The 24,701-nt window shown below is 37.7% G+C and overlaps 2 protein-coding genes across 3 annotated transcripts in view; one reads left to right on the top strand and one right to left on the bottom strand.

Moving 5' to 3' along the window:
• The first annotated feature begins 17,768 nt into the window (after window positions 1-17,768).
• On the top strand, window positions 17,769-20,197 carry mrpl33 (mitochondrial ribosomal protein L33). Its single transcript, XM_015006486.2, has 4 exons — window positions 17,769-17,908; window positions 18,203-18,221; window positions 19,215-19,321; window positions 19,888-20,197. The coding sequence occupies exons 1-4, from the start codon at window positions 17,887-17,889 to the stop codon at window positions 19,935-19,937; spliced, it is 198 nt and encodes a 65-aa protein (XP_014861972.1). The 5' UTR covers window positions 17,769-17,886; the 3' UTR covers window positions 19,938-20,197.
• Window positions 19,952-24,701, bottom strand: part of rbks (ribokinase) — a 35,427-nt gene continuing 30,677 nt past the window's right edge. For both annotated transcript variants that reach the window (XM_015006485.2, XM_088002321.1), the window contains one exon: window positions 19,952-20,452. In XM_015006485.2, the coding sequence (XP_014861971.1) occupies window positions 20,279-20,452 (174 nt within the window). In that variant the 3' untranslated portion in view covers window positions 19,952-20,278. The remainder of the gene's footprint in view (window positions 20,453-24,701) is intronic.

Raw genomic sequence — 24,701 nt, forward strand, 5'->3', positions numbered from 1 at the left:
TTATCATATAAGTAAACGAATGCATTTATTTGCTTACATTTAAACAAATACATAGATACATTTAAAACATGGCTTGATTTTACAACTCATTCGTATGTGCCTCTATCTGCTTCCCCCCCTCCTATACCCCTGTTTTTTCTGATCACGTTTATTCGTTTCAGGAAGGATTAATTTCCTCAGGCAGTCTTTTATGTTAATCTTATTGATGCCTTAAATTCAGTTGTCATAGAAAATACTTTTCTATGATAGACTGATATGGGAAATGTTAATAGATTTCCCGTCAACATTCCAGGTTAACAGAATGCCATTATACTCCCCCTAACTAGAAACAAAATTTCAGTTTTCTTAGACATTGTTCATAAAACAAATTACGTCAATAACCTGGGGTTGGGAGAACACGCAAACTCCCAGTATGGAGTTTGCATGTTTTCCCCATGCATGTGCTTGTTCCCTGTTCTCTCCGGGTACTCTGGCTTCCTCCCATAGTCCAAAAGAATGACTATTAGTTCAACTAAATACTTAATTTGCCATAAGGCAGTGTTTCCCAACCCTAGTCCTCAAAACACAATACCCTGCATGTTCTAGAGCTTTCCCTGGTTTATTCACATGATAGCAGTTCAGCAAACACCTGTGACCGTCAATCGAAATCACTTGCGCTGAAGCAAGGAAACACCTAAAACCAGGGTTGGGAATCACTGCCCTAAGTTCTGATTGTTGGAATGCATCATTGAATGTCCTTTGCGTCTCTATGTGTCCCTGTGACGGACTAGTGGCATGTATAGGTTGTTCCCCACCTCTCATCAGTCAATGATAGGCACCGGCCCCCACTTCTCCACCACACCTGCAATCCTACAGGTTTTTTATTAGATCTTTAAACAACACAAATAAATATTTAATTTTATCCTGGAGAAATACCGACACTGATTACTCTGGAAGTAATTGTAAAAATCAGCTCACTGCTGATACAGAGTGTGACAACATCTTTTAAACATACGTCAGAACTTGCAAACACACAGACCTTTCTTGCCAAAGAGACAGGGATGTGAAGAGGAGGAAATTGCCGAGTGTGATTGGTGTAAGTGAGGTATTCAGTTTCAGTGATGTCATCCTAGAAAGCATATTCTTCACTTTAGATGTCGATGCTTGTGAGCACATGTGGCAAACTTGGTCTTCACAACAGCATTTTGTAAAAAGAAACTCTGTTTTTTTTGCAATGCACTGCAAATATTGATTTGTATTGCTAAATATTTGTTGGTTTTTGAAGGTTATTCACCTTTCTGCCATAGTTAGGGAGATTGCTGCATTATGCTTTACGGAAGCTTCCTTGTCATTCTGTCAGAGAATCTATTAACATGTTTTACCGGTTTGCCTTCACAACAGCTTCGTCATGTGTGTTTGTGTGTGAACAAGAGAGGCTTTCTCCCTTAACTCCTCCGGTCAATGACCTGGTAAACTTTCCAAGCAACCTGTGGCTTGGTTCCAGGTCAAGCTCAATGCAAATCCAATTTGCTTCTGAATATAGCCAGCAGGTCAGCTACACTCAGGACCAGCGTAAGCATTGCTTTTCCTAGCGAGCAGAAACTATCTGACGTAATGCTGAGAGAGGAAATACGCACACAGCATGCAAATGCATGCTGAATAAAGTCATTAGTACAGTAAAGCAAGCTGGAATATTTCTAAAATATAATCACAACATACCACATGAGGGCAGCATTTCCCTTCTGGCTGATACCAAGTTTTGAGAAATATGTAAAAAAAATGTCTAAGATTCAGTGATGAAGATTCAGGATTTTCTCAAGTCTACAATCTATACACACAGGTTCAAATGTGTACATACGTGTTAGATCAGGTCTCCTTTGCATCTCGAGTCACGTCTTTATATTTTTGCCCTTCTAGTTGAACTGCACAACTTTTTTTTTTTAATTTAATAACTACCATAATTCTCATAAATGTCCACTTTGGGTTGAAATCAGGTGAGAGTTTGGAAAAGTTTATGTGCTTTTTTGAGACGTTCAGTCTAGCAGCACTTAACAATTTACAGCAGGGAACTTGAAGTAAGCTCAAACCCTGTGTTGAGCATTAAGAGCTAAATCAGTTAAAAGGGACAAAGTTCACATTAACCCGGTAAAGAAGAACAGAGTAAGTGTGAGTTATTCAAGTGTTAGAGGTGTTAAGAAGAGTCATTCTCGGAAAGGATGAATCTTCAAGACACGCTCTGCTCTGCTCTTGTAAGGTCAAACACACAGGGTGTGTTTGACCTTATTAACTTCCAGAAGAATTAGTCCTCCTGCACAATTAAACATGGAGGATGTCTCGTAGGACGAAGTTGAGGTGCTTTGTTTCCACCCATTCAGTTCCAATCCTGAATTTTTCCTTCATTAGGGTCCATTCTTGATTTGAGACACATTTTGGCTTTTTTTTTTTCTTCCTGCTGTAGATCTCCTTATATGTACCCTTCTGTTGCTGTCACTAATCTCACAATAGGATTCATCAGTAACAAGGCCCTGTAAGACAGCTGTTAAGACAGGAATGCTGTTAGGACTTGATCTATCTTAAGCGTAAGGAATGAGTTTACTTCGGCTCATCTAATGCTACTATCGTAAAGTTACAAAGCAGATTTGGATGACTACTTCAGAGGAAGTCACATTTGCAACAGTTACAGATTCAAAAGCAGTGGAAATTTTTATCTAACAGTGAAGCAATGAAAGGATTTAATTCTGAGCTTTTAAACAAAGAAGTTAACAAAATGGTGTCATTTGACTTGTTTTATTAAGTTAGGGAGGAAACCCATTGATTTACAAGAAAGTCAAGTTTATTTCTAAGATCAAATGACTGAAACATTTTAAATCTGCTGCTCATCAGGTCTGGTAAAGTTAGGCATGATTGGAGTAACTAAAATAAAGCCAATGCAAATCTCTAAAATGGCTAGAAGTAAAAAAAAACTTTCTACAAACTTTGTGTACGTATTTTATTGCTTACGAGGTATTGTGGCAGTAAACGCAATCAGAATGAGTAGGGCCCTCTTTCTCCCTCTGGTGGCCTTTGGCTGTTACTACATATTTCATTCGGACTTGGCAGTCTCTTCCTGCTTTATCGTAATTGTGTGAGGTTATTTGTTTATTTCAGTGAGACACAAAACAATCTTACAACTCTAAGATATTTAGTTGTGCAAAAATAATTTCGAATTAATTGTCACTTTATCTCTCTGTGTTTGACTATGTCTGCTTGGACAGGACCATAAAAAAAACAATCATTGGGAATGATTTGTTTTTTGTTTTTTTGTTTGTTTGTTTTTTCTGTAAAGTGCCATAAGAAGAATTTTATTGTGTATTTGCACTAAATAAATTCAACAAGATAATTTAAAAACCATTAAAATATATATATATTTTTTTTGCTTCAAATAATTAGATCTTAATATTTTCAGGCAGACGAAAGGTTAAAAGCTCCTCATATTGACAACAAAACCCACCAAAAGGTGATCAAACAAGATCAGTTTTCAGCTCCTTTGACCTTGCAGGTCCACTAATTTTCCACATTATCACATCCAGCACACCGTATCAAATGTATCTGCTTTAACAATTGCATAATCAGAAAGAATGTGGGTGAAAAAGTGATGTGAGCACTGTGATGTCAACATTTTTCCTTCCATCATTGCTGAAATAGCTCATGACGAATCATCTGACTGACCTCTGCGCGTCACCATGTCTCTTTTTAGCACTGTTCACAATATACCTCGGCCCACTTGGCCTTAGAAGTCCTTGTGTTTCTCTTTTCCTGCTGCCCACTTCGCCCACGCTCTCCCTTGGATGGCGGCACACAGCCACAGCCTCTCCTCTCCTCTCGCCTCCATTCTTCGCTCACCCACTGACCCACTGGCGGAAAGCGTGGGGGCCATCTGTGGTGGAGAGGCTACTTTTAGTCTTCCAGGCCGCTATTTTCTCTTCAGTCTTTTTTTAAAATCACAAAGTACCGGCCTGCTTACGCAATACGTGTCTCAGTCTCTGGCTCTTTTATGTTGCTTCACAGATTCTGTTTACACTATAGTGCACTTGAGCAACGGCAGCACATTATCACATGAAGAATGAAGAAAAATGTACTAAAGTTTTGTTTCCAGTCATTTTATTTAAAAAAATACCCTAAGATGCCATTCTGTTGTGATTTGGCACTAAAAAATTTAACTGTGCTAAATATTTTCCTGAAATATTTAAGTCTTACATTGAACAAGTAATAAACTAAAACTAAAAGCTTTCTGACGCATACAAATAACATTTATTGACTTTTGATAACTGGTTGAAGAATGGATTTTCATAATTTATGGAAGAACTACATGTAAGTGTTCATATTTATATTTATTCAAAAACAAATGGCGCACATTGCTTTTTTATAACTCTGCTTTTAAGACGTTTGACCTCTAAAAAATGTCATAAGTCTTGTTGGAGGAAATAAAACCTACACATGCTTTTCTTTTTTTACACTTCTCTTCTTGTTGCAGTGAAGAGGGATCCAAGTGTGACTAAAATGTGCTATCATATGAAGGGTGAAGTTATCATTTTAAGCACTATGTCATTCAGAATTGTGATGAAGGCTGAGGAAAACAGAGACTACGGATCTAAGTTTTAGGTTAAACAGCTGATGCTGACACTGCCACCAAAAATAGCTGCGTTGACCACTGGTCAGTCTTGTTCCTTAAACCATAATTATCTTTATCAAATGACACCACATGACAAACAATGAGACACTCCTCCCTTCTCACGGAGAAAATGGATAAAATTAAGCAAACTTTTTGTGTGCCATGCCACTCCTTAAAGGCGAAACTTCATGGATTAAAATTGCAATGCACATGTGCAATTATTTCTATTAGCCACAATATGTTGATCTTTGAAAACATTTTTTTCTTTTAAAGTGAGTATTAGTCCAGGTATGTTTTATCCTGCTGAAAAAAAAATTCTGGGAGTTGGCAATTTTGCAAGCAACTCCACTGATGCAAGATGCCCAAACATTTGCTCCAGGCTCTTTTGTTTGATAATAGTAGAAAATAGTAGAAAATGACAGCTTTGGAAGTTATATCTATCAGATTTAAGCCATAGAGCATAAATCTAAAAAACTTATTTTTGAACAGGAAATAAAATCCACTTCAAATGCTAAAATCACTTTCACTTCTAATCAATGGTTACAATTTACATCATGGTGTGAAGCACTTTCTAATCAGTGTTCCTAAGTTTGTTTTTTTATACTCCTTTTAGTAATTTACAGGCTATCAGATTGTGGAAGTCATTCTGAGCATTGCTGAACAAAAGAGGGCAGCAGAGAGTTTCTGTGCAGCCAGTCAAGTTCTCATAGACGTCCTCACCAGACCACTGCAGTACAGGAAACAGAGACGATTTAATGAGAGCGGCAGGAAGGGCAGCATGCTGCTATGGCCCTCATCACTGGCCTTGCATGGAAGCACTGCGCTTAGATGACGGATGGAGCCAGGGCCAGCCAAGATGAACAAAGGCGGGGGGCCTAGGGGTGCTACTTCCTCCCGTTCCCTCTCTCCTGGCAGTGGCATAATTGCTGAGGTTGCCTGGAAACAGAAGGTGTCGCTTGTTACATCAGAGCTGCTTTTAGCCAAATTGTAAAATAGCCATCAATGGGCCATGAGGGGGTTTGGTTACTAAAGATAAGCAGCAGAAGGCAGGAGGACTGGGGGGGGGGGATCAGAAAATAGACAGAGGTCAACGCGAGGACCATTTATTCTTAACTGGGAAGAGCTAGATTAGTGAAAAACACAAAACTACAGGTAGGAGCAGTCTTAAAATAAAAGGAGTTTGTAGCACTCTATGGATTTGCCCATTTACATTTTTCCACAGTTTGTCTTTCACTGAAATCCCATTTCATATTTTTCAACAAATTTTAATTTCAAACAAAGTTAACTTGAATAAATAAATTAAATATATACAATTTTCAAGTAAATAGTGTATTTATTAAAGACAAAATTTTCTGAACCAACATTGACATGTGTGAAAAAAGTAATTGTCTCCTAAATCTAACAGCCAGCCATGCAACATTTGAAAGGGCTGCCATCAAGCCCACTTTCTTTGCAGAAGGGTTTTAGAAAATCCAAACTGGGGAGTTTTTAACACAAACAGTCTGCTTGATGTTACGCCACATAATCTCAATGGAATTTATACCCAGAGTTTAACTAGGCCACTTGGAAATCCCGCCCTTTCTTTTGTTTTGGTCAGTCTGAGAGGGATTTGCTGGGTGTCTCGGATCATTGTCCAGACGCAATTAAATTGGATCAGCATAACTGAATGTTTTCATTGCATTGAGGAAAAAAGGTTTCATGAGTTAATTCGCTTAATGCACCACAACAAATCCAGTCATAAAACCAAGAAAATTACATGAGAATCAACAGGTATGGCATATTTTGTAATGTTGTAGAACCCAAGTGCAGGCAGTCACTGCCATTTAAAGATAGTTAGATAATCCAAATGAAATATCACATTTTCTGAATAATACTGGAGGCAACTCAGTGAGAAATCAGCAGAAGATAAAATGGGCAAAGCACACCAGTACACCTACTGGGGACTGCTGGAGTTGAAACGGGTGAGTGGTTACAGCAACTGAAAGAGGATGACTGTTGGGAATGAATAAAACCAGGTAAATACAGGGGAAAACTGGGATCAGAAATAGCATTGACTGAACAAACCATTAACAAACATCAAGCTGCTAAGAATACAAAACACAAGAATAGACAAAAAAAAAAAAACAACCTTCAGACAAATTGCTCAAGAAGAATGGCCAAGGTAATTATAGCAGGGATGCCAAGTATACACACCCACTTTGTCCAACTTAAATGTGACATATCCTGTGTAATTCAACTGAAAACAAACATTAGAACGTTTAAAAGTAAAAAGTTATTACAGTCGGGTTACATGCGTACAATTCATCAGACTAATTCTTTGGTGAATCATTTTTTAGTTGCGCATTCAGTCTTTTTGTGTTCACCCGTCTCTCAAGTATAGTTAATCTGACTGCTGCCTAAGGTTTTCGTAACACTTGATCATTTGGATCATTTAGCTAAAGCCATACTTTGCAGAGAGGTTATAAAAGATTAAAACAATCTCATTGTGCAAAAATGTTATTCAAGACAAGGATACACACAAAAAAAACAGCTAAAGAAAGCCATCCATAATTAGAGACAATTTAGGACACCAGAGACATTACTATAACTGATTTTTTTCTATAGCTGATAAAAAAAGACAAGACAGAAACTGATCCAAGAGGCTGATGAGAGGAATTGCAGGAATATCTGGTAAATGCTTGTTGAGATCTACAAAGCAAACATCCTGGTTCAGTTAAAATCTGTTAAAACCTTGTGTGCATTTGTGATGGTTACTGTCATTAACTCCATCGCTTAACATAGAATCCCGAAACGGAAACTAAAAACTTGCGAAAGAAGTGAGTTTTATGCATAAATTGAAAATAGCCTGTGAAGGGTAGGATGGTCATAAAGTATGGGCCACCAACAAAAATGAGTCTGGATTAGGGAATTTCCTTTAGCCTAAAACAATAAATATATCTACATTTTTATACTACAAAGGAATACTTAATGACATCAGAATCATAGAATTCTTTAACATTTTCACATGTTGAGATATTTTTTAATGCAATCGTAAACTTTACAACCAAACTTTAGATCTTTGCAGAATAAAAAAAAAAAAAGATATTTCTGTGAAAACTGTCATGTAATTTGATCTACAAATGATTATGTGTGTGTTGCTTGTGCTGTAATTAACTTTTGAAGTGAAATAAACACAGTTGAAAGTTAAACTAACACAAAGCTACAAAGAACTGTTCTTTTGGCAGCAGGATAAGCCATGGTTGTATCACTTCTTTCCATTAACCACTTATTACTTTCTTTATATTAATTTAAGCAAGCCAGTTTATTTAAATTTCGGGTTCGTGGTTGGGGGTTTCTTAAAGAGTGACTTGTTCATTTCACAAATCAAGGTATGGAAAATTAATGAACGATTGGTTTATTTGGTATCAGTGATTAGTTACAATAAAAGTATTAAGTTGATTCTATACTTATGAAAAGGTAACGGACATAAAAAAGAAGCTTAAGAGAAGCTCTTATGTTCTTGGCTTCATGGTTCTGATGTGTTACGGATTTGCTATATTAATACTGTGTGTTAGCTACGTTTTAGATGTTCAGGCACTATCATATTGATTCTGGCTTGTTTTTTAAGATCAGTCTTCTCTTCTTGCTTCATGTCCTAATCTCCTCATTAACAGGCTCCTTCCTCACCCATCCATGTCTCCCTCATGCCGTCCTTCTTCCCCTTTAAAAACATCCTTCAGTCTGAGCTATCATTTACTCTCTCTCCTCTCCTGCCTCCCCATTCAGTGCCATTATTTGCCTCTCTGTCTCCACCACCATGTCTTTCTCTTAGGCTTTCACTCACTTTTGTTCAAAAGCCTTTCCTCCCCTTCCTCTCTACCTCCCTCCGCCCTCACTCTCCTCTCTGCCATAAACCTCCATCTCTGGCTGCATCGCCGCTGCGTACGAAGCGGATGGCGGCAGCCCACTCAGTCCTCTCGGGGAGCAGAAGGTTTGTCCACTCCCACTCTTGCTTTGCGTCATGGAACACGGAGAAATAGAGACCGAGGAGCGAGAACAGATGGGAGGAGGACACACTGGATGCCTGTTTTATAACATTACTCCTGAAAACACGGTGGTCATCACTCTGTAAGGCAGCAGCCGATTATGGACTCGTCAGGCGGATCTATGGGCTAAATATAGAAAACCTTTTGACCTTCTTTGGGTTCTACAAATCACTTCAAAGCCATGTGCACAGTTTAAGTACTTACGTTTATTTGACAGTAGTAGTAATCAACATGTAATGTAAAAGTGATACAAAATCATCCCAAGGTCATTAAACGAATCCATGAAGGATATGAAATATGTTTGTAAGGCAGAATTGGGAAATATGACCAGCTAATTGAAGGTTTCATTTACCCCCTGACCCACTGCTGTCCAAAGTACAATCCAGGCTCTGAGGCACATTGACATCTTAAGGTGTGCCATGTTATTTAGCACTAAGATGTCAGCAACAGTTAGTTAAAATCCTGCAAACTGGGAATTATGGCACTTCATCCATTGGCTTTTTTTGCCTAGAATCTGGGAAAATTAGAGGTCAAATAAATACCTCAAACTCGTTGTTTTACTCCTCCCACCTTTAGAGCAGCTTTCTCAAATTGATTTACTGGTTTCCCAAATTTTTACATTGTTTTGCAAACTTCGAAACTGTTGTTTTACCATTTTTTTCCCATTATTAATATTTTACATCCACTTTCTGTCTGGTCACTGTGCATAAAGGCCATTACTGCCACAAAAGTTTATTTAAGAGACTTTGGTAAAGTTCAGATTGGACCATTAAAATTATTTTAATGGTCCAATCAGAGTCAGGCTGTTTGTAATGTTTACGTTTTAATCGTAGAAACATATGTTTCTATTAAAGAGATGCAGATCAGGTCTGTCACTTCCTGTTCATATAGTTTGTAAGCAATGAGGGGATAATTTATTAGTGTTACATGTTTTCTCTTCTTTTATCTTTACTGAAATTTTCATGTCGATTCTTTCAAAAAATACTAATAATCTTCCTCCCACCCCAGAATAAAATCTCCTCTTCTTCATTTTAAGCGTAGAGGCTGAAGTCCTCACAAGGCAGAACTCAAACTTTTAGTCAAAATATATTTTTTGGCCATTTGTGAGACTTAAACTTAAAAAAACAAATGAAACTCATCATGTTGTGAACACCATTTCAAAGCTGCTCACATCAGCTGAAATCTGACAAACACTAGGTCTACTATTAAGCATTGTGTTTTTGTTACAGTAAACTCTTTAAATTATCGTCTTAGACAGACAGTACGCCTATCTCTACAGACCTGCTGGTGTTGTGGAAATCCAATATGAGAACTTCATTATCCAGAGATTGGTGTAACCATAGCAATCAGATGCACATCGGTGTGTGACATCATAAATGACTCAATTGCTCCCATTTACGCAAGTGGGGAGACAATTCAGGCCCTTCTGCTGTTTGTTTTTGCCTTCACCAGCTCTTGTTGATGACTTTAAACAGGCGTTGGATAGGATGCCAGCTAAAAAATGATGGCAATAAATAAATGAGCTGTGCTGGTTTCTAAATGCCACACAGGATACTATTAATACAGCATGTTCAAATGCAAATGTTGCTCACAGGATTTACACAAAAACAAAGAAGAAATGAGACTTCCAGCATAGTGTACACATGAGATTAGATCTTCTCACAGCGAGGCAGAACATGAACAGTCAAATCTGGGTCATCCTTAAAGCAAAAACATCCACCCTGAGAGAGATTTTTCTTGTGCTTTTCCCAATGAGAGTGGACAGCTGAATAAAGATGTTCAGACGCAGATGAGTTTCTTCAAAAGCCCCACTGACAGCCAAGGCAAGGGCAGGGTGTGATGTGATCATGCAGCATTTTCTGGAACAACCTCACTGGTAATGAATTGAAGACAGAAAGTGAGGACAAGCTGACAGAATCACCAGAGAGAATGTGTTTTGGTTCAGCACTCCAATGCAAGTAAAGATGTGGGTGTAAAAGTGTCCTCAAAGTCCAAAAACCAAAACCAAAAAAAAAACAACCAACATTATGAGAGCTGCTGTTTTAATTAGGATTTTCAACATTAAATGTGTAATTATTCGGAGCTTCTGCTTTTCCCTCTGATAATATAAATACCAAGTGACGTTTCATAAAAGAAGCTGGATACAGAAAGCTCCACTGGGTTGTGTAAATTTTAAAATAACTAATTTGTGCAGAAAATCCTGGGGGATGGAAGAAAATTTTATTAAGAGTAATATAACTAGAGATTGGTCAGAAGTTGCAATCAAAAATGTTATTTTTTTTATTTCTCTGGTTTAAAAAAATCAAAATCAAAATGAAGAAAAAATAGACAAAAAATTATATATATATATATATATATATATATATATATATATATATATATATATATATATATATATATATATATATATATATATATATATATATATATATATATACACACACACAGAGAGATAGAGAGAGAGAGAGAGCCCATAAACTTTGAAAGAAAAAGCCCGACCCACCTCTTAAATATTGATGCATCGTATCCAAAATGGCTTCTTCCTTATGTTTTTTCTTCTTCTTTGTTTTCATGGTGGTTGGTAAACAACTATGCGAAGCATTACCGCCACCAACGGATTAAGCGTATGGACCACAAACTAGCATAAAAATAAACAAATTATGCAATTTATTCTGGTTTAAGAAATAAAATATAGCCTGATAGCTTCTGCAATAAATCATGCTCCCTTCGTCAGCAGTAAAAGTTGTTTTCCCAGTCAAAACAAGGAAAAATGTGACATTTTATTTTCATAAAGTAGGTGGAGCTTTACCACAGACTGCAACGGTTTCATGTTTTGTCATGACTGAAACATGCCCGTTCCACAACAAGAACATTTATAATGATGTTTAATGATTGAATCCTGCTTAGAGAAACAACACAATAAAAACATGACACTTCAACATAACTTTTTCATCTCTGTTCCCATAACTTATTGGGAACAGAGATGAACAACCTCTCTGTTCCCAATTTTTCACTGTGTTTCAGTTTATGAAAAGACCCATGTTAAGAATCTGACCTGTTTTCTAACACCTCACTGTGTTTTGCCCTTATTCTTACTGTCCTCTGCATTACAGAGGCCTGCCACACAGATGCGCCACCATTGCTGGTAAGGTTCCAGCTCTCGTTAATCTGTGCAAATCCTTTTGTTTTCCTTGATGAGTCAGCATTTGACTCCTGAGATTTTATTTCCCAGCAGGGAACTCAAATGATTGTGACTCATTTCACTTTCTGCATGTTTCTGCAGGCTTGTGAGTCACAGCGAGGCAAGCGGAACCAAAGAGTTAAATCAGGTACAACATTGTGCTCTTCAGCGTGTCATCACCACCCTGGATGGTGCTGAATCTGGGGACCACCAGGGATGACAACGCTGTCTAGGCTACTACTCCTCGCAGGTTTGTTACCTATAAACCTTTGCTCCACTGGAGTTGTACTGTGGTGTTGTAATTATCAAACCTGTGTGTAGTAAAATTGGTGATTTACTCTGGACTGAAATAACTTTAGCCCAGAGGATCTGTATTGCCTGCTCCTTTGAACTTCCAGAGATGAGCAGAGAAAATCTACATAAGTTTCATTTTATTCACATAAAGTTTGCCTTTTTTTTCTTTTTTTTAACAAGAATGACAAATAAGGAGCAGTGGCAGTTCCTGGGTGACATGGGTAACCGCCCAGGGCAGCTTCTTGTGGGGGGCACCCTTATTTTCTAAAGGAACATATTTAAGCTAATCATCCAAGGAGCAAACTTCCAGAAAATGGAAGGTTCATACCTTGGGATATGAACCTTGGGTTCATATCCCAAGGTGGATATGAACCCAAGGGCTATAACTCACAAAGACCTCCATTGACATGTTCATTTCCTTGCAATGAATTAAATCCACCCTGCTCTATTTTTGTATGAAGGCACAGCGATGACAAATGTCAATTAAAAATTGCTAATACTTTCAAAGAGCCTCAGTGGAAACATGTTTATACATTTTTAACACACTGATTAAAAAAGATCTAAAAATCATAAAATCGTATCGTGTGAGATTTTCTACTTTAGAAAATCTCACACGAGATTTTTTTATTTCTCTTGTGTGAATTATTAGTCTTGATTAGTTTTTTCATACATTTAAATTAGTTCAGTTTTTACCTCCTGATACATCATGTTTTACTTTTGTTCTGGAGCTCTGTCAGGTGGCAATTCATTCTCTTCTTCATCAGATTTCTGCTCCTCAGCTCTACCAACTAAATCTTTTAAATAAAAGACAATGTCAATCATACCTAGTGAATGTCTGAGAGACAATCATAGGCCCTGTCACTAACATCACCCTTATTTAACATATATAGGCCAGCTATCCTATAGGTCAAGTACTGCACTTGTAAGCCTCATCAATTAAAACCCTCTAACTGTAACCCACAGATTCAAACCAGTTTGCAAAATGGCTGATTTGGTAGAAAACCACTGTGTCACAATCTAACAACAAAAATATGCTTTACAGCAGCAGACTTTACATCTATTTAATGGTTTTTAAGAACAACATAGTCACACTAATGTTCAATATTTCAGATAAAATATTGCCAGTGACACATGATGTCCATGTTATTGGACAGCTGAGTTATTGCAATCTACACCCAGCATAAAAACAAAACTTTAATGTTTTTCTAGTCATTTTAATCTTTCGTCATTAATCGGTGTTATTAGGGTTTTTACTTATAATGCTACAGAAGAACTGGCAAAATACTCCTGAGGTGCTCGACATTTCTAGCCATGTTGGTTGAAGGACATTGTTTGCAGTGCTTGCCCAGAGACTGCAGTGTTTGGATCGACACTCTGGATTCCACGCAAGTGTCCCATCAGTACCAACACACATACAAATACAAAATAGCTTATAAAACCATGTCCACTCCAGTGATCATATAGGATTTTGTTCAGAATCACAGACTGATTAAGATAGCTTTCAAAAGATCAGATTATTTCATTATATCTTGACATGCGAAACCCTAAAGGCAACAGGTGCTTTTAATTTGAGTTTTAATGGGGCAAAGATTAACTTTTGCAACACAATGGTTATTTAATGTTATTGCAACAAGTCTTGAGATCAGTTTGTCAAAAATGTCCTCTGCTTTTGTTCCTCTCCTTTCATAATTACTCAGTAGATGCACCCTGATGCTTCATACATGCACCGAACGGCATTCTGCTTTTATGCTTCCGTAGCTGCAGATTCCTTGCTTCAGTGCAAATTCAAATGTGAGATTCAGATGTGATCTGGAAATAAAGATGAAAAAAATCGCTCCATGAGATCAGCTCTTGTTATTCATCCCTTCCTTTATATAATAGTTAATAGGACATTGTGCTGACGCATGCCAGGGAGTTGTGAACCAGTGCAAAGTGTTGGTGCCTCAGAGTCTGTGCATGACTCACCGTGTCACCTGCTGTGATCAGGTTGGTGGGTCAAAAGAACAGCAAACAGTTGTTTTGACAGTAAGTGGGGGACTTGTTGGTGTTTCTGAAGCTGTGTGGCTGAAATTGTTAATAATTGGCAGCCTGTAGTGGAAGTAAACACTTATCACCTCGTATTTAATCAAATCAGACAGCATTTAATTCAGAAACTGCTTCCCACACGTAGAATACTGTAGAAGAAGAGTTTCATGTAAGGACAAAGCAGGAGTTCAAATACCTGACAGTACAAATACCTGATAGGTAGTCCGAGCTGGCATGGGGGCTTCAGAGCGATATTCTGGGGTTATTTCAGGTGAGTTGATATGAAGAATTGAGAAGCAGTAAGTTGCCACAGCAAAGTGATGCTCTGAGCAGGGCCATCGAAACATCTAAAATAGGCAAAGCTCAAATAATATATATATATATATATATATATATATATATATATAAAGTACACTTACAGCCCCAACCTCTGGCTTCTTATCACATCACACTGTGGATTACAACTTTTTTTTTAATAAACAGGGATCGCTTTTCATTAGGAAATGGTTATTAGATGACTACTGATGTGGTGTGTGGTGTAATAGTGGAAAGGCTTCACAGTATGAGAGTTTGTCCTTGTCCAGCTTTCAGTTTTTATCCCATTTCCTGTTTAATAACTCTGACCAAACGGCTCTAGTGGCACATAATCTTAAGAGAGAGAGGGAGAGATGAACAACTTTTAGGTTTTTAATTTCCCTGATAAATACAACAAATCATGCAACAAATTGACCTATTAGAGTAAACATTCCCATCTAGTCGAAACTTTATTGCATTGTTTTAAACCAATCACTTTTTACAGTACATTACTGTAGTTAAATTCTGTCCTTTTCTCTAATTTGATGTGTGATAACAGAATAATCGATTTCTTTATTCATTGACTAGAGCAGCCTCACGTTTTGGATTGGCTAATTAGGTGCCCATGACGACTCATTCCCCCAGAAACTGACAGCTTCCAATGCAGGGGGACCTTACAAACACTGAGAGAAAATATAAAGCAGAATCAGCAAGATTCTGAATCCCGAATCAGAACTGGATCACCTTCCTTAAAAAAGAAGTGTTTACACCATAGATGTTGCTTTTGTCAGATTTCTGTGTAAAAGTCATACAAACTTAGTTTTTTTTTCTTCACATTTCTGACATGATCATCAACACTTTTGTCCATTTCCAATTCAGCTCTTGGGGTGACGCATGCTGTTAAACAATCCAAACATCCAATGACTTGGATGGAGGCGTCACGGCAACATTTAGTTCAAACCGTTCAGATTTGTTTTTCTTATCAGTCAAGCTCAGGCTCAAGCTCAAATACTCACCTCTATGTGAGTATTTGATATTTGTTTTGACAGGACATTGATTTATTACTGGTAATTAATAAACATCATGGTAAGAATTTATTGGCACACTTAGTCACCTGCTGTTAGCATTTACAGCTACAACAGGTGCGTAAAAGGTTAGGATTGTAAGGTGAACACATTTAGCTGACAGCTTTATGAAGTAAACTGAGACTCACTTAAAGCGAGGAATACTTTCAATGAGATTTGTAGTTTTCAAACCAAAAGCCTTTTATTAAACTTTTCATTTTTGGTAATTATTCACCAACTAAAACTTAGACTTTGATTTCCCAGAACTGGTTTGAAAATGAATAGCCAATTACCTGTTGTCATGCTGTGCCCCTTCTAGATTAGAGTTACTTAAAAAAATAAATAAATAAAGCAGAGGGAAACTGTGACATAACTGGGTTATGAATGAAAAGGAAGAGCATGTGAGACAGAGTGATGAGCATCCGTCCATGTGCTGAAGTGGGAGACGGAAAGAGGAGCGAACGTCCGGAGTGGAGAGTGCAGAGTGGGTGGGGTGTTGATAGAGGAAGAGGAGGATGAGAAGGAGAGACGAAGCTTGTGGTCTCAGCCTCCTTCTCAGAATTATCCTTTAGTGACGCAGGCTCCTCCACACACATCCTGACAGCTGCTCCCTGCCTGGTTACAGCGCCGCTCGGCCCCGTCCAATAACATTCATGTTCATTTCCGCTTTAATGCCTGGCTTCTCCCCCTCCTGGGTTCACTATTACAGCTGCATTTTGCCTCATTTGTACCTGTTTACTTAGTACTTCTTGTTTCTATCTAATCTCAGTACCTGTGAGACCACAATGTCACACACACCACACACACTGGAGCTTCCGTTTTAATAAGCACGAGCGTTGGAGAACATAGCCAATTAGTGCAAGGTTTTGTTTTTTTTTATCCTGAGAACGTAATAAAATTAATACTTGAATTGTAGCTGAAGGGCCCTTTGTGATTGAACAGACATACTTACCCCTATTTTTATAAGGGTTCTTAAACATTAAAGCTTTTCCAATAAAGTAAAGACATTATTCCCTTTCCAGGAACACACCAATTTGAAATATAAAGAGCTGAATGACGTACTCGGAGGGTGAATTAGCGAACCATTGAAGAAAATCACAAAAACTACATTTGGTTTCATGGGTCTTAAAGAATAAGTACAACCACTTATCAATGTTGCTGTAAGCGCAAATGAGTGTACAAGGAATGTACAAGGTAATTTTTGGTTCAGTTCCTGGAAATTTGCTGACCTGCTCCTATGTTCTCTGAAAATAGCCCAAATTCTTGGTTTCCATAATACAGTTAATCTCTCTTTTTATTACATGCTAAAGGTTTTCTTTTTTTTTTTTAAATGGAGATGTTCTCAAAGTAATTTGTGAAAAATATGTTTAGAATTGCTGAGATTTTTCTCATGGTTTTGAACCCTTTGTCCAGCTGCTGTGATGAATGTTGTCCTTCTGAAGTTTTTTTTTAACCTCCACATGCATCTGGTTGAACTTTTCCACTGCTGTCTTGAACTTAAAATTGACATAAATAATAAATAAATAAGTACAATAGGGAAGTAAATTTACTCAAACATACCTTTAAGCAATAAATTAACGAATAAATAAAAACAACAACAATAAAAACTGTATGTTTTAGTTCCCTGAAAATGTCTTCCTAAGCAACAATTTATACTATGGCCCTCCATAAACACTGATGTTCTGATTGCTTTTCAAGAACATGTATTAAAATATTCAGGTTTTTTGTAGATGCGTTGATCAATGAGTTCACAAAGAAGTAAAAATGCATGAGTGAACCCTGTTAAAATATCACCACAGTGGTCTTATGAGTTATACAATCAACCTTGAGGGTAGGTTGAAACACTTGTTGCACCACTGTTTCACTGTGGTGACAATATTCAGTTACAACACAGCAAGGGGATTTCCATGGTGACATTATTAGTTTCAGGCCCATTCATTTTCACTGGAGTGACATGATTTTACTGAAGGTCTGGGACATTCCAGTGTCTTTTTTGTTTGTTTTCCTAAAGTTCTTAAATTTTCTTGTCCTATAAAACATGCACTTGATTTCCTGCAGCTATTTTTTCTTATCCCCTTCTTAGCAGTTGGTGAAATATTTCCATTAGTTTTTAGATCTGTTTTCTCTTAATGGTGATGGAGTTGTAAAACATTTTTACAAATGTTAAGTTCTCGCACATAACATTAAGCTCACTGAATATATCCTCGTTTAAGACGAGTATGCTTGCTGTACTCCCTCAATGATGCTCTGCTGTACTGCGCCTTTAAGAGATACCGGAAGTGCCTTTCTTGCACTGGATGTACAACACTTCAATGTGACCCCTGTTGATGCTAACTTATTTGTTCACATTATCTTCGTAAATTAAAAAGAAAAATGTTTCTTACCAGCGTGAACTGTGAGTATGAAAGACATAATATAGAGTTTCTGGTTTTAGTCTAAGCTCTGAAATTTACTTATTGTTTACGGCAACATTTACACCACATTTACGCGTTAAAGTTAGCATAATCTCTGAGATATAGCTTGATGGATATTCACACTGATTCTTTAAATGCAGCTTTTACTTACACTACAAATATATAGGCTGGTCTAACTATTTATTCACAGCTAAGGAGACTGAAAAATAGGATAAACACGTTGTTTTTCTTGAGTAAAGCTTATTAAAGTCAACATGTTCTGTTCTTTTTTTCAGTGGCTAAAGCAAAATCCAAGTAAGTGAAACGATTGTTTATATTTAAAGCGTTGAGATGTTGACACATACTCATCATAGATACGAATGCCATTTTGTAACGAGTAAATTATTTTTTTCGGATCTACGAAGGGTAAAAATGATGCATGCAATTATTAACATTTACAGGCTGCACTCCGAACGCACATTTTTGTTGCCACCACTAAACATCTGACATGATTTCCTGAGACCGACTGTTTTTTAAGCATAGCCCATCAATTTTTGTCAGGTCAGATCATTCTTGATCACTGACTTGGCCAAATATCAACACCAGATTGGATGTGTGGTTTCTTTATTCTGTTGGAAAACACAAATATGTCCACGTTTTAGCTCTCAAGCTGCTAATTTGAGACGAAGTTGAAACATTTAGAAGCATCCCTTCTTCCAAGTCATCAAATTATTTTTGTTGATATGTTTCAGCACCCCTGAACCACTACCCCACATGTTGATGGTGCCACCACCATGCTTGGCAGTTGCTACTTTCCCAACGTGTACAAATCTAGCTAAACTTCTTGTTAAATCATTATTTAATTAATTTAGACATTCATTGTCCTGGGTTTGCCAAGGAAATGTTTTTTTTTCATGCTAGGAAAGAGAAACAAGCAAATTCGGTCAATCATGATCACCAACTGGTGGTTGTCAAGCCTCTTGTTTGTGATTTTGTCAAATTAAAGCAAATAAAAAAAATATGTTGTTGATTATGTTTATTTTGTTGACCCTGCTTAGGAAGTTTTCAACTAGGTTATAATAAAATCACAAATAATTCAGATTTATGACCGCATCTGGTTGTTTTTGCTGTTGCCTTTGGTATAATAATTTGGAAAAAGGAACAGTTCAGTTAATTAATAAAAGATGAAAATTAATGTCCTTCATGTCCACGATGAGTGTGTAAACTTCTGACCAAAGTTACATATGGGTTAAATCTGCAGTGTTCAAAGACATTGGTAATGAATCCACCCGTTTCTTTTTCCCTCAGGACCATCTTGGTGCAGATGGTAAGCGCTGCTGGGACAGGATACTTCTTTAACACGAAGAGGAATCGGCTCAGAGAGAAACTGGTGCTGCGAAAACATGACCCGTTTGGTAAGCTGAGACCTAACCTGGAACTAGGTTGCTGGTTTGGTTCACAAACAATTCCATGTGTAATACCAAAGGTGAGGAAGAGTTCTTCCTTCAAAAGCACCTTTAGGAAGTCCAATATCCATATTCTCCTCTCCCTTAACCGTACCACTGGATTATGCAGAGAATGTGGTTTCCCAATTTTCCTCGCAAAAAAGTACATTAATGTCCTAAATGCAGCATGCGTCGCACTGAGTCTGTGCTGGATTTGTCTGCATTATTGTCGCTGTACCTATGGATTTTATTTAATAAACTTGATAAGAGAGCATCATAGTACATACCGTTGGTTGATTTTATTTTTTATTGATTCAAACTGTGGGAGTTACTACATTTGATGGATTTAAGGAATACAAAGAATAAAAAAAGGACCAGCTGATCAAAGAGAATACATTGATTGGTGAATCTGCGATTCCATTTCAACCACGAAATTCCAGCAGAAGAACTTAATTTACTGAGCTTGTGTTATTTTTACTTCCAGTGCTGAGTCCTGATTTCTCATCCTGTTTCATTCTGTTTCTCTGTCACTGCAGTGAAGAAGCACGTCTTATTCTTTGAGAAGAAGAAAATCAGATCGATTTAATGCAACAATGAATATGGACATGTTATGAACAGTTTTATTTACACGGATTATACAGAGCATTAGCTGGAAGAGGATTCTGATTGGCTGCTGTTTAATGGAAGAGCTCAAGAATTGATCAAAACATCTGCAGAAGAGTTCAACATGAAGAAGAAAGGACCAGCAACAAGCTTCCTGTTGTATCAAATATGTCAAATTGTTATTTTCGAATACGTGTGAAATTTTGTCAGTTTGGGTTAATTCAATAAATTATGTCCACTAAATACATTGTTTTGAGTTTCTTAGTGCAGCTGTGAGTTCAGACGCTTCAGTCAATTAAGACACGGTTCAGTTAGAGAAATGTCTCAGAACAGATCGGCCGGCAGGTCCCGTTTGAACGGGAATGACGTCTGGGTGCCGACGGCCTGCACGCTCACCGCTGCCACCTGATTGGCTCTGCGTGCCATCTCCTCCAGAGGCATGTCAGGGTGGTGAGCCAGGTAAAACGCCAGCGCTCCGATGAAACTGTCGCCAGCTCCCTGAAGAGGAACAAAAACACAAATGAACAATCAAACCAGTGAGAATTATTTCACTGGGTGCAAAATGAAGTGGAGCCAAGCTACTGGTGATGCTTAAATGTTTTACTGGTGATCAGAGGTGATGGTTTAATATGTACTATTTGTTTTTATAATTGTGATAAAGGCTAAAAGGTCCAAACTAATATTTATTGTGCAGTTTAAGGGATAAGACTGCTTCAGTTTTTTTTCCAGATATTTAATATCCTTCAAATTAGCTTTAATTTGATTTTTATTTAATGAAAGGAGCAGCTGAAAGTCTATCCAATTAGCAAAATTGTAAACATCACATTATCCTCCAACTTCTAATCATTTTTGGGAAATCCTCAAAGATAATTTGTTTTTGCCTCCAATTCTCTGCAAAAAGTTTCCCATTATGCCATTTTACCAAATGCACCAGAAAACAAGGGTTCCAACATATTCCTTAAAAATTGTATGAAATGCAGTGATTTCTTGGAATATTTTCTAATATTTAAATAATACGCTGGACAGTTCTCAGCCTAATTTCAGTAGTCTCTACAATCTCCGTAGATGTTTTCTCTGCTTTCTTAAGCAGGCAGCTTTCAACAACAACAACAACAACAACACGTGTCTTTCAGGAAGCTTTCTGGATGCTTTCCGTTGCAGATTTTTCAGGAAAAATTCAATTGGAAGAAACTCTGCTCCGGATCCAGAAATCACTAGCAGAGCTATGCTCAGCAGCCACTTTATTAGATACACCTGTTTTATCGCTAGTTGTCACAGATTGCAACTCAGCCAATCGCATGGCAGTAATTCAGTGTATTTAGTCATCTAGAGTTCATAAAGACAACTTGCTGAAGTTGGAAATGAGCATCAGAATGGAGAAGAAAGAAGGTTTAGGTTTGCTTAAGTGTGTCAAAAGACTGAGCTGCAGTTGTGTGAAAAAAAACACAAAAAAAAACAGCCTTGCTGATATCATATGTAAGATGAAAATAACTCAAACTCGATTAATCAAGCCTCACAACCAGGAGATGCAAAACACCATCTCTGAACGCGTAACATTGAAGCTGATGGGTCCCAGTTGCAGAAAACCAGACCAGTTACAACTCCAGTCAGCTAAGAACAGGAAACAGAGGCTACAATTCACACAGGCTCCTCAAAATTTCAGAATAACAGATCAGAAAAAGGATACCTGTTGAGAAGCTGGTGTGAATAACAATATAGGATTCAGTTTGGTTAATTCTTTACATATAGTAAGACATTGCACAACAGTAACTGTAAATTACTAAGAGGCGATGTGGGCTTTTCACATCTAAAGTGATTAATTGTGTATTTTAAATTGGAAAATTGATTAATTTGATTTCTACACTTTGTAAAATCTCTTTTTCACACCACTTCCCCCATAAAAATGTAATGTTTCTACATTAAAAATCACACAAAGGATGCCTTCAGGATTTTTTTTTTCTCTCTATGGCCTTTGAGCGTCTGTTCAACAGTCATCACATTTGCACAAACCTGTGGTGTAAACATTTTATCAGCAGTAGAAAACAACTTAACGGTTTTAGACCAGCTATTTTCAGAGGAGAGAAAATGGAAAAAGCTGAAATTTAACAGCATGAAAACAAAACGGAGAGGCTTGAACAGTAGGGGGTGCTGTGGCATTTATCTGCTTCTTCGTTTGCACTCCATAAACCTACAACCAGTTATAAAAAAAAATAAATAAATAAAAGGAGGGGAGAGAATGTCTCAGTCAGCTTTTTCTGCACTAAAAATCATTGAGAACTTTGTCATTTAATGCTTTATTTTTAAATATTAAACTGAAAAATGAGTTTTGATTTAGTTTAATAATGGATTGTTTTTTACTGACAACTTTGCTAAAAATGGTCAAGTTATTATATCAGAAATATTTCATAATAATATATTATTAAAATAAATATGGCAGCACAACTTTGTAAAAAGAATGAATTTAAAGTTGAAAAATAAAAAGGGTGCTTTATTAACTGTTTACAGAAACATGTGGCTTCACTGTAACAGGCAGCAGTTTTGGTATTACCTCATAAATCGTCCCTTTTTCCATCTTGCTCTATTGATAAAGATGGAATGTGCTGTCTACGCCCTGGAGGGGGTTGTCTGGTGTAAGGGAGGTGGGGGTGCGCTGATGGGAAAAGGAGCAGTGGTATGTAGGGACACGCTCATGTTTAACCGCAAACGGCCCCCCGACGCTGGTTCTCACAAGCCCATGCCATTACTCATCACCACAGCTCTGAGGAGTTCACTGCACTCCGTCTTCAATCTTCAGAGTAACTCTTTTGTCTGGGGATAAGTCAAGGAGGCAGGGTAAAAACCACCAATCGTGACCCGGTCAGAGAGGAGGAAGGTTCTGACAAGCTCCTGTGTTCCCAGCATTCACAAATGGTGCTGATTTGACATTTAAAAGGCCGTTATTACTGCTCCCCCCCGCCCCCCATCCCCCTCTGCGTGGAGTGCAGGGATGCTGGAAAGAGTGAGATCAGAGACGAAACATTTCACAGGCCCGTTGGATTTCCACGTTTAAACCCACGGAGTGTTTATGTCTGTCTTTCAGCTGGAACCAGGCCATTCTGCAGCCAGTGTTTGGAGGCTGGACTCTGCAGGAGACGGCCCCCGTGTTTCGGATCTGGACCCTCTCCCAGGCAAATGTGTCATGGCTGACACTGGGATGCTACTTGAGTGGAATTGGGCAATTCTCTGTTGTAAAGCATATTGGAAAGGACAGGTTGGGCGATGCGACCACAGAAACACGAAGATCTTAATCTCTGTCGTCGTGACAGAGTTATTTATTTAACCTCAGCCCTGTTTATGATTCACAGTCTAATACACCTGTTGTCGTGTCAGTAATCTGCCTTCGAATCCCTTTTAAAACAACTGACTTTGTCTATTAACACTGTGACAAGGTGGGGCTGGAACAGGTTTCTGTTAGCTAAAAGACAAATCTCTGGTATTTAAAAAGGAATCTATATTTTAATACTATACTAACATTTATTAGGACAAGTATGACAACTAATTATAGAGATTTGGACAAATATTTGGCAAGGTTGTGTAAAACACTGTGAACTAAATTCGCCATTTGTTGCAGACGCTTAATCCCACGCTGAAAAGTTAAATAAAATTGGTTTAGTTTTAACGTCTAATGTTAAAACATTATTATTATTTTCATTTTTATTTTTAGCTTACGTTTGCCCCGGGTTATAAATACGGCACCACTGGAGGCCTTTTTTTTTTTAGAAACTGGACAGGATCGACGTTTGTCTCACCTCCTTTACCACCCAGTGAGCAGGACGGTGAGGGAGGTAAAATCTCACTGTCAGAGAACTGCAGCAAAGAAGTTACCAAGTTTCCATAGCAACTATTGGACACCATCTATATACCATATATCATGTTTAGTAGGCATGCAATAAAAAGCCTGTCCTGTCCTACTTCAGCAAGCAAAAACATGGAGTTTGTTGAACTCTGGGACTTTGTGCTTTGGCTGTATGAGACTAAGACTGAACTTTTAGGCAATAAACATCACAGGTTGTGTTCAGTGTAATGAAAATGCTTGAATATGCTAAATAAACTGCACCTTCCACCTACTGTTAAGCATGATACCAGGACTCTGGGTCATGGCAATGGTGCAAAGGGTTCTCTCTATATCTATAAACCTTGTAAAGATATTACAGGAAAACACACAAAGTATTATCACATTAGCACAGTAACTGAGTTCAAGATAAAGAGCTGGCAGGAGTACCCAACTCGAATAAATAGTGCTATTGATACATACTTATCAGAGGCGTATTGGCAGTGCATGCTGTCTTACGTTATAGTGGAAATTTTGATCAGGAAACTAGAATAATAACAAAGTGCTGCACCACAGATTCCATCTGAGTGTGATCCCTTCACTTTCCGTCAAGGAAGTAACACTTTCTTGTAACCTTTTAAAGTGGTTTTGTTCAAAAGTTCTTCAGGTATTCTTAAAGGCTTAGTTTAAAACTTTTGCACAGCACTAGATAACAAGAGTTGGACAGAATAATGGAATAAGGAGGTTTTGTGAAACTCGTCGACGTCGATATATTGGGAACTTAAAAACGACTGTATTTGTATGTTTCAAAACCTTTAAAGCTGTTAAGTGCCACTTTACAGAGGCTGGAAGGAAGTAGGCCATTAGCCAGTTTAGTACAACTTAATAGTCAGAGAATAAAATGGATAAACCACGACTGTTAAATCCCAATAGCGG

Source organism: Poecilia mexicana, unplaced genomic scaffold, assembly GCF_051168715.1.
Source record: "Poecilia mexicana isolate PSO_F unplaced genomic scaffold, ASM5116871v1 scaffold_22, whole genome shotgun sequence".
NCBI classification, from domain to species: Eukaryota; Metazoa; Chordata; class Actinopteri; order Cyprinodontiformes; family Poeciliidae; genus Poecilia; species Poecilia mexicana.

Excerpts from the sequence above, each read along its gene's own strand:
- mrpl33 (XM_015006486.2), top strand. The coding sequence starts at position 17,887 with ATGTTTCTTACCAGCGTGAACT. Across the intron at positions 19,322-19,887 it reads GCGAAAACATGACCCGTTTG|TGAAGAAGCACGTCTTATTC; the intron begins GTAAGCTGAGAC and ends CTGTCACTGCAG.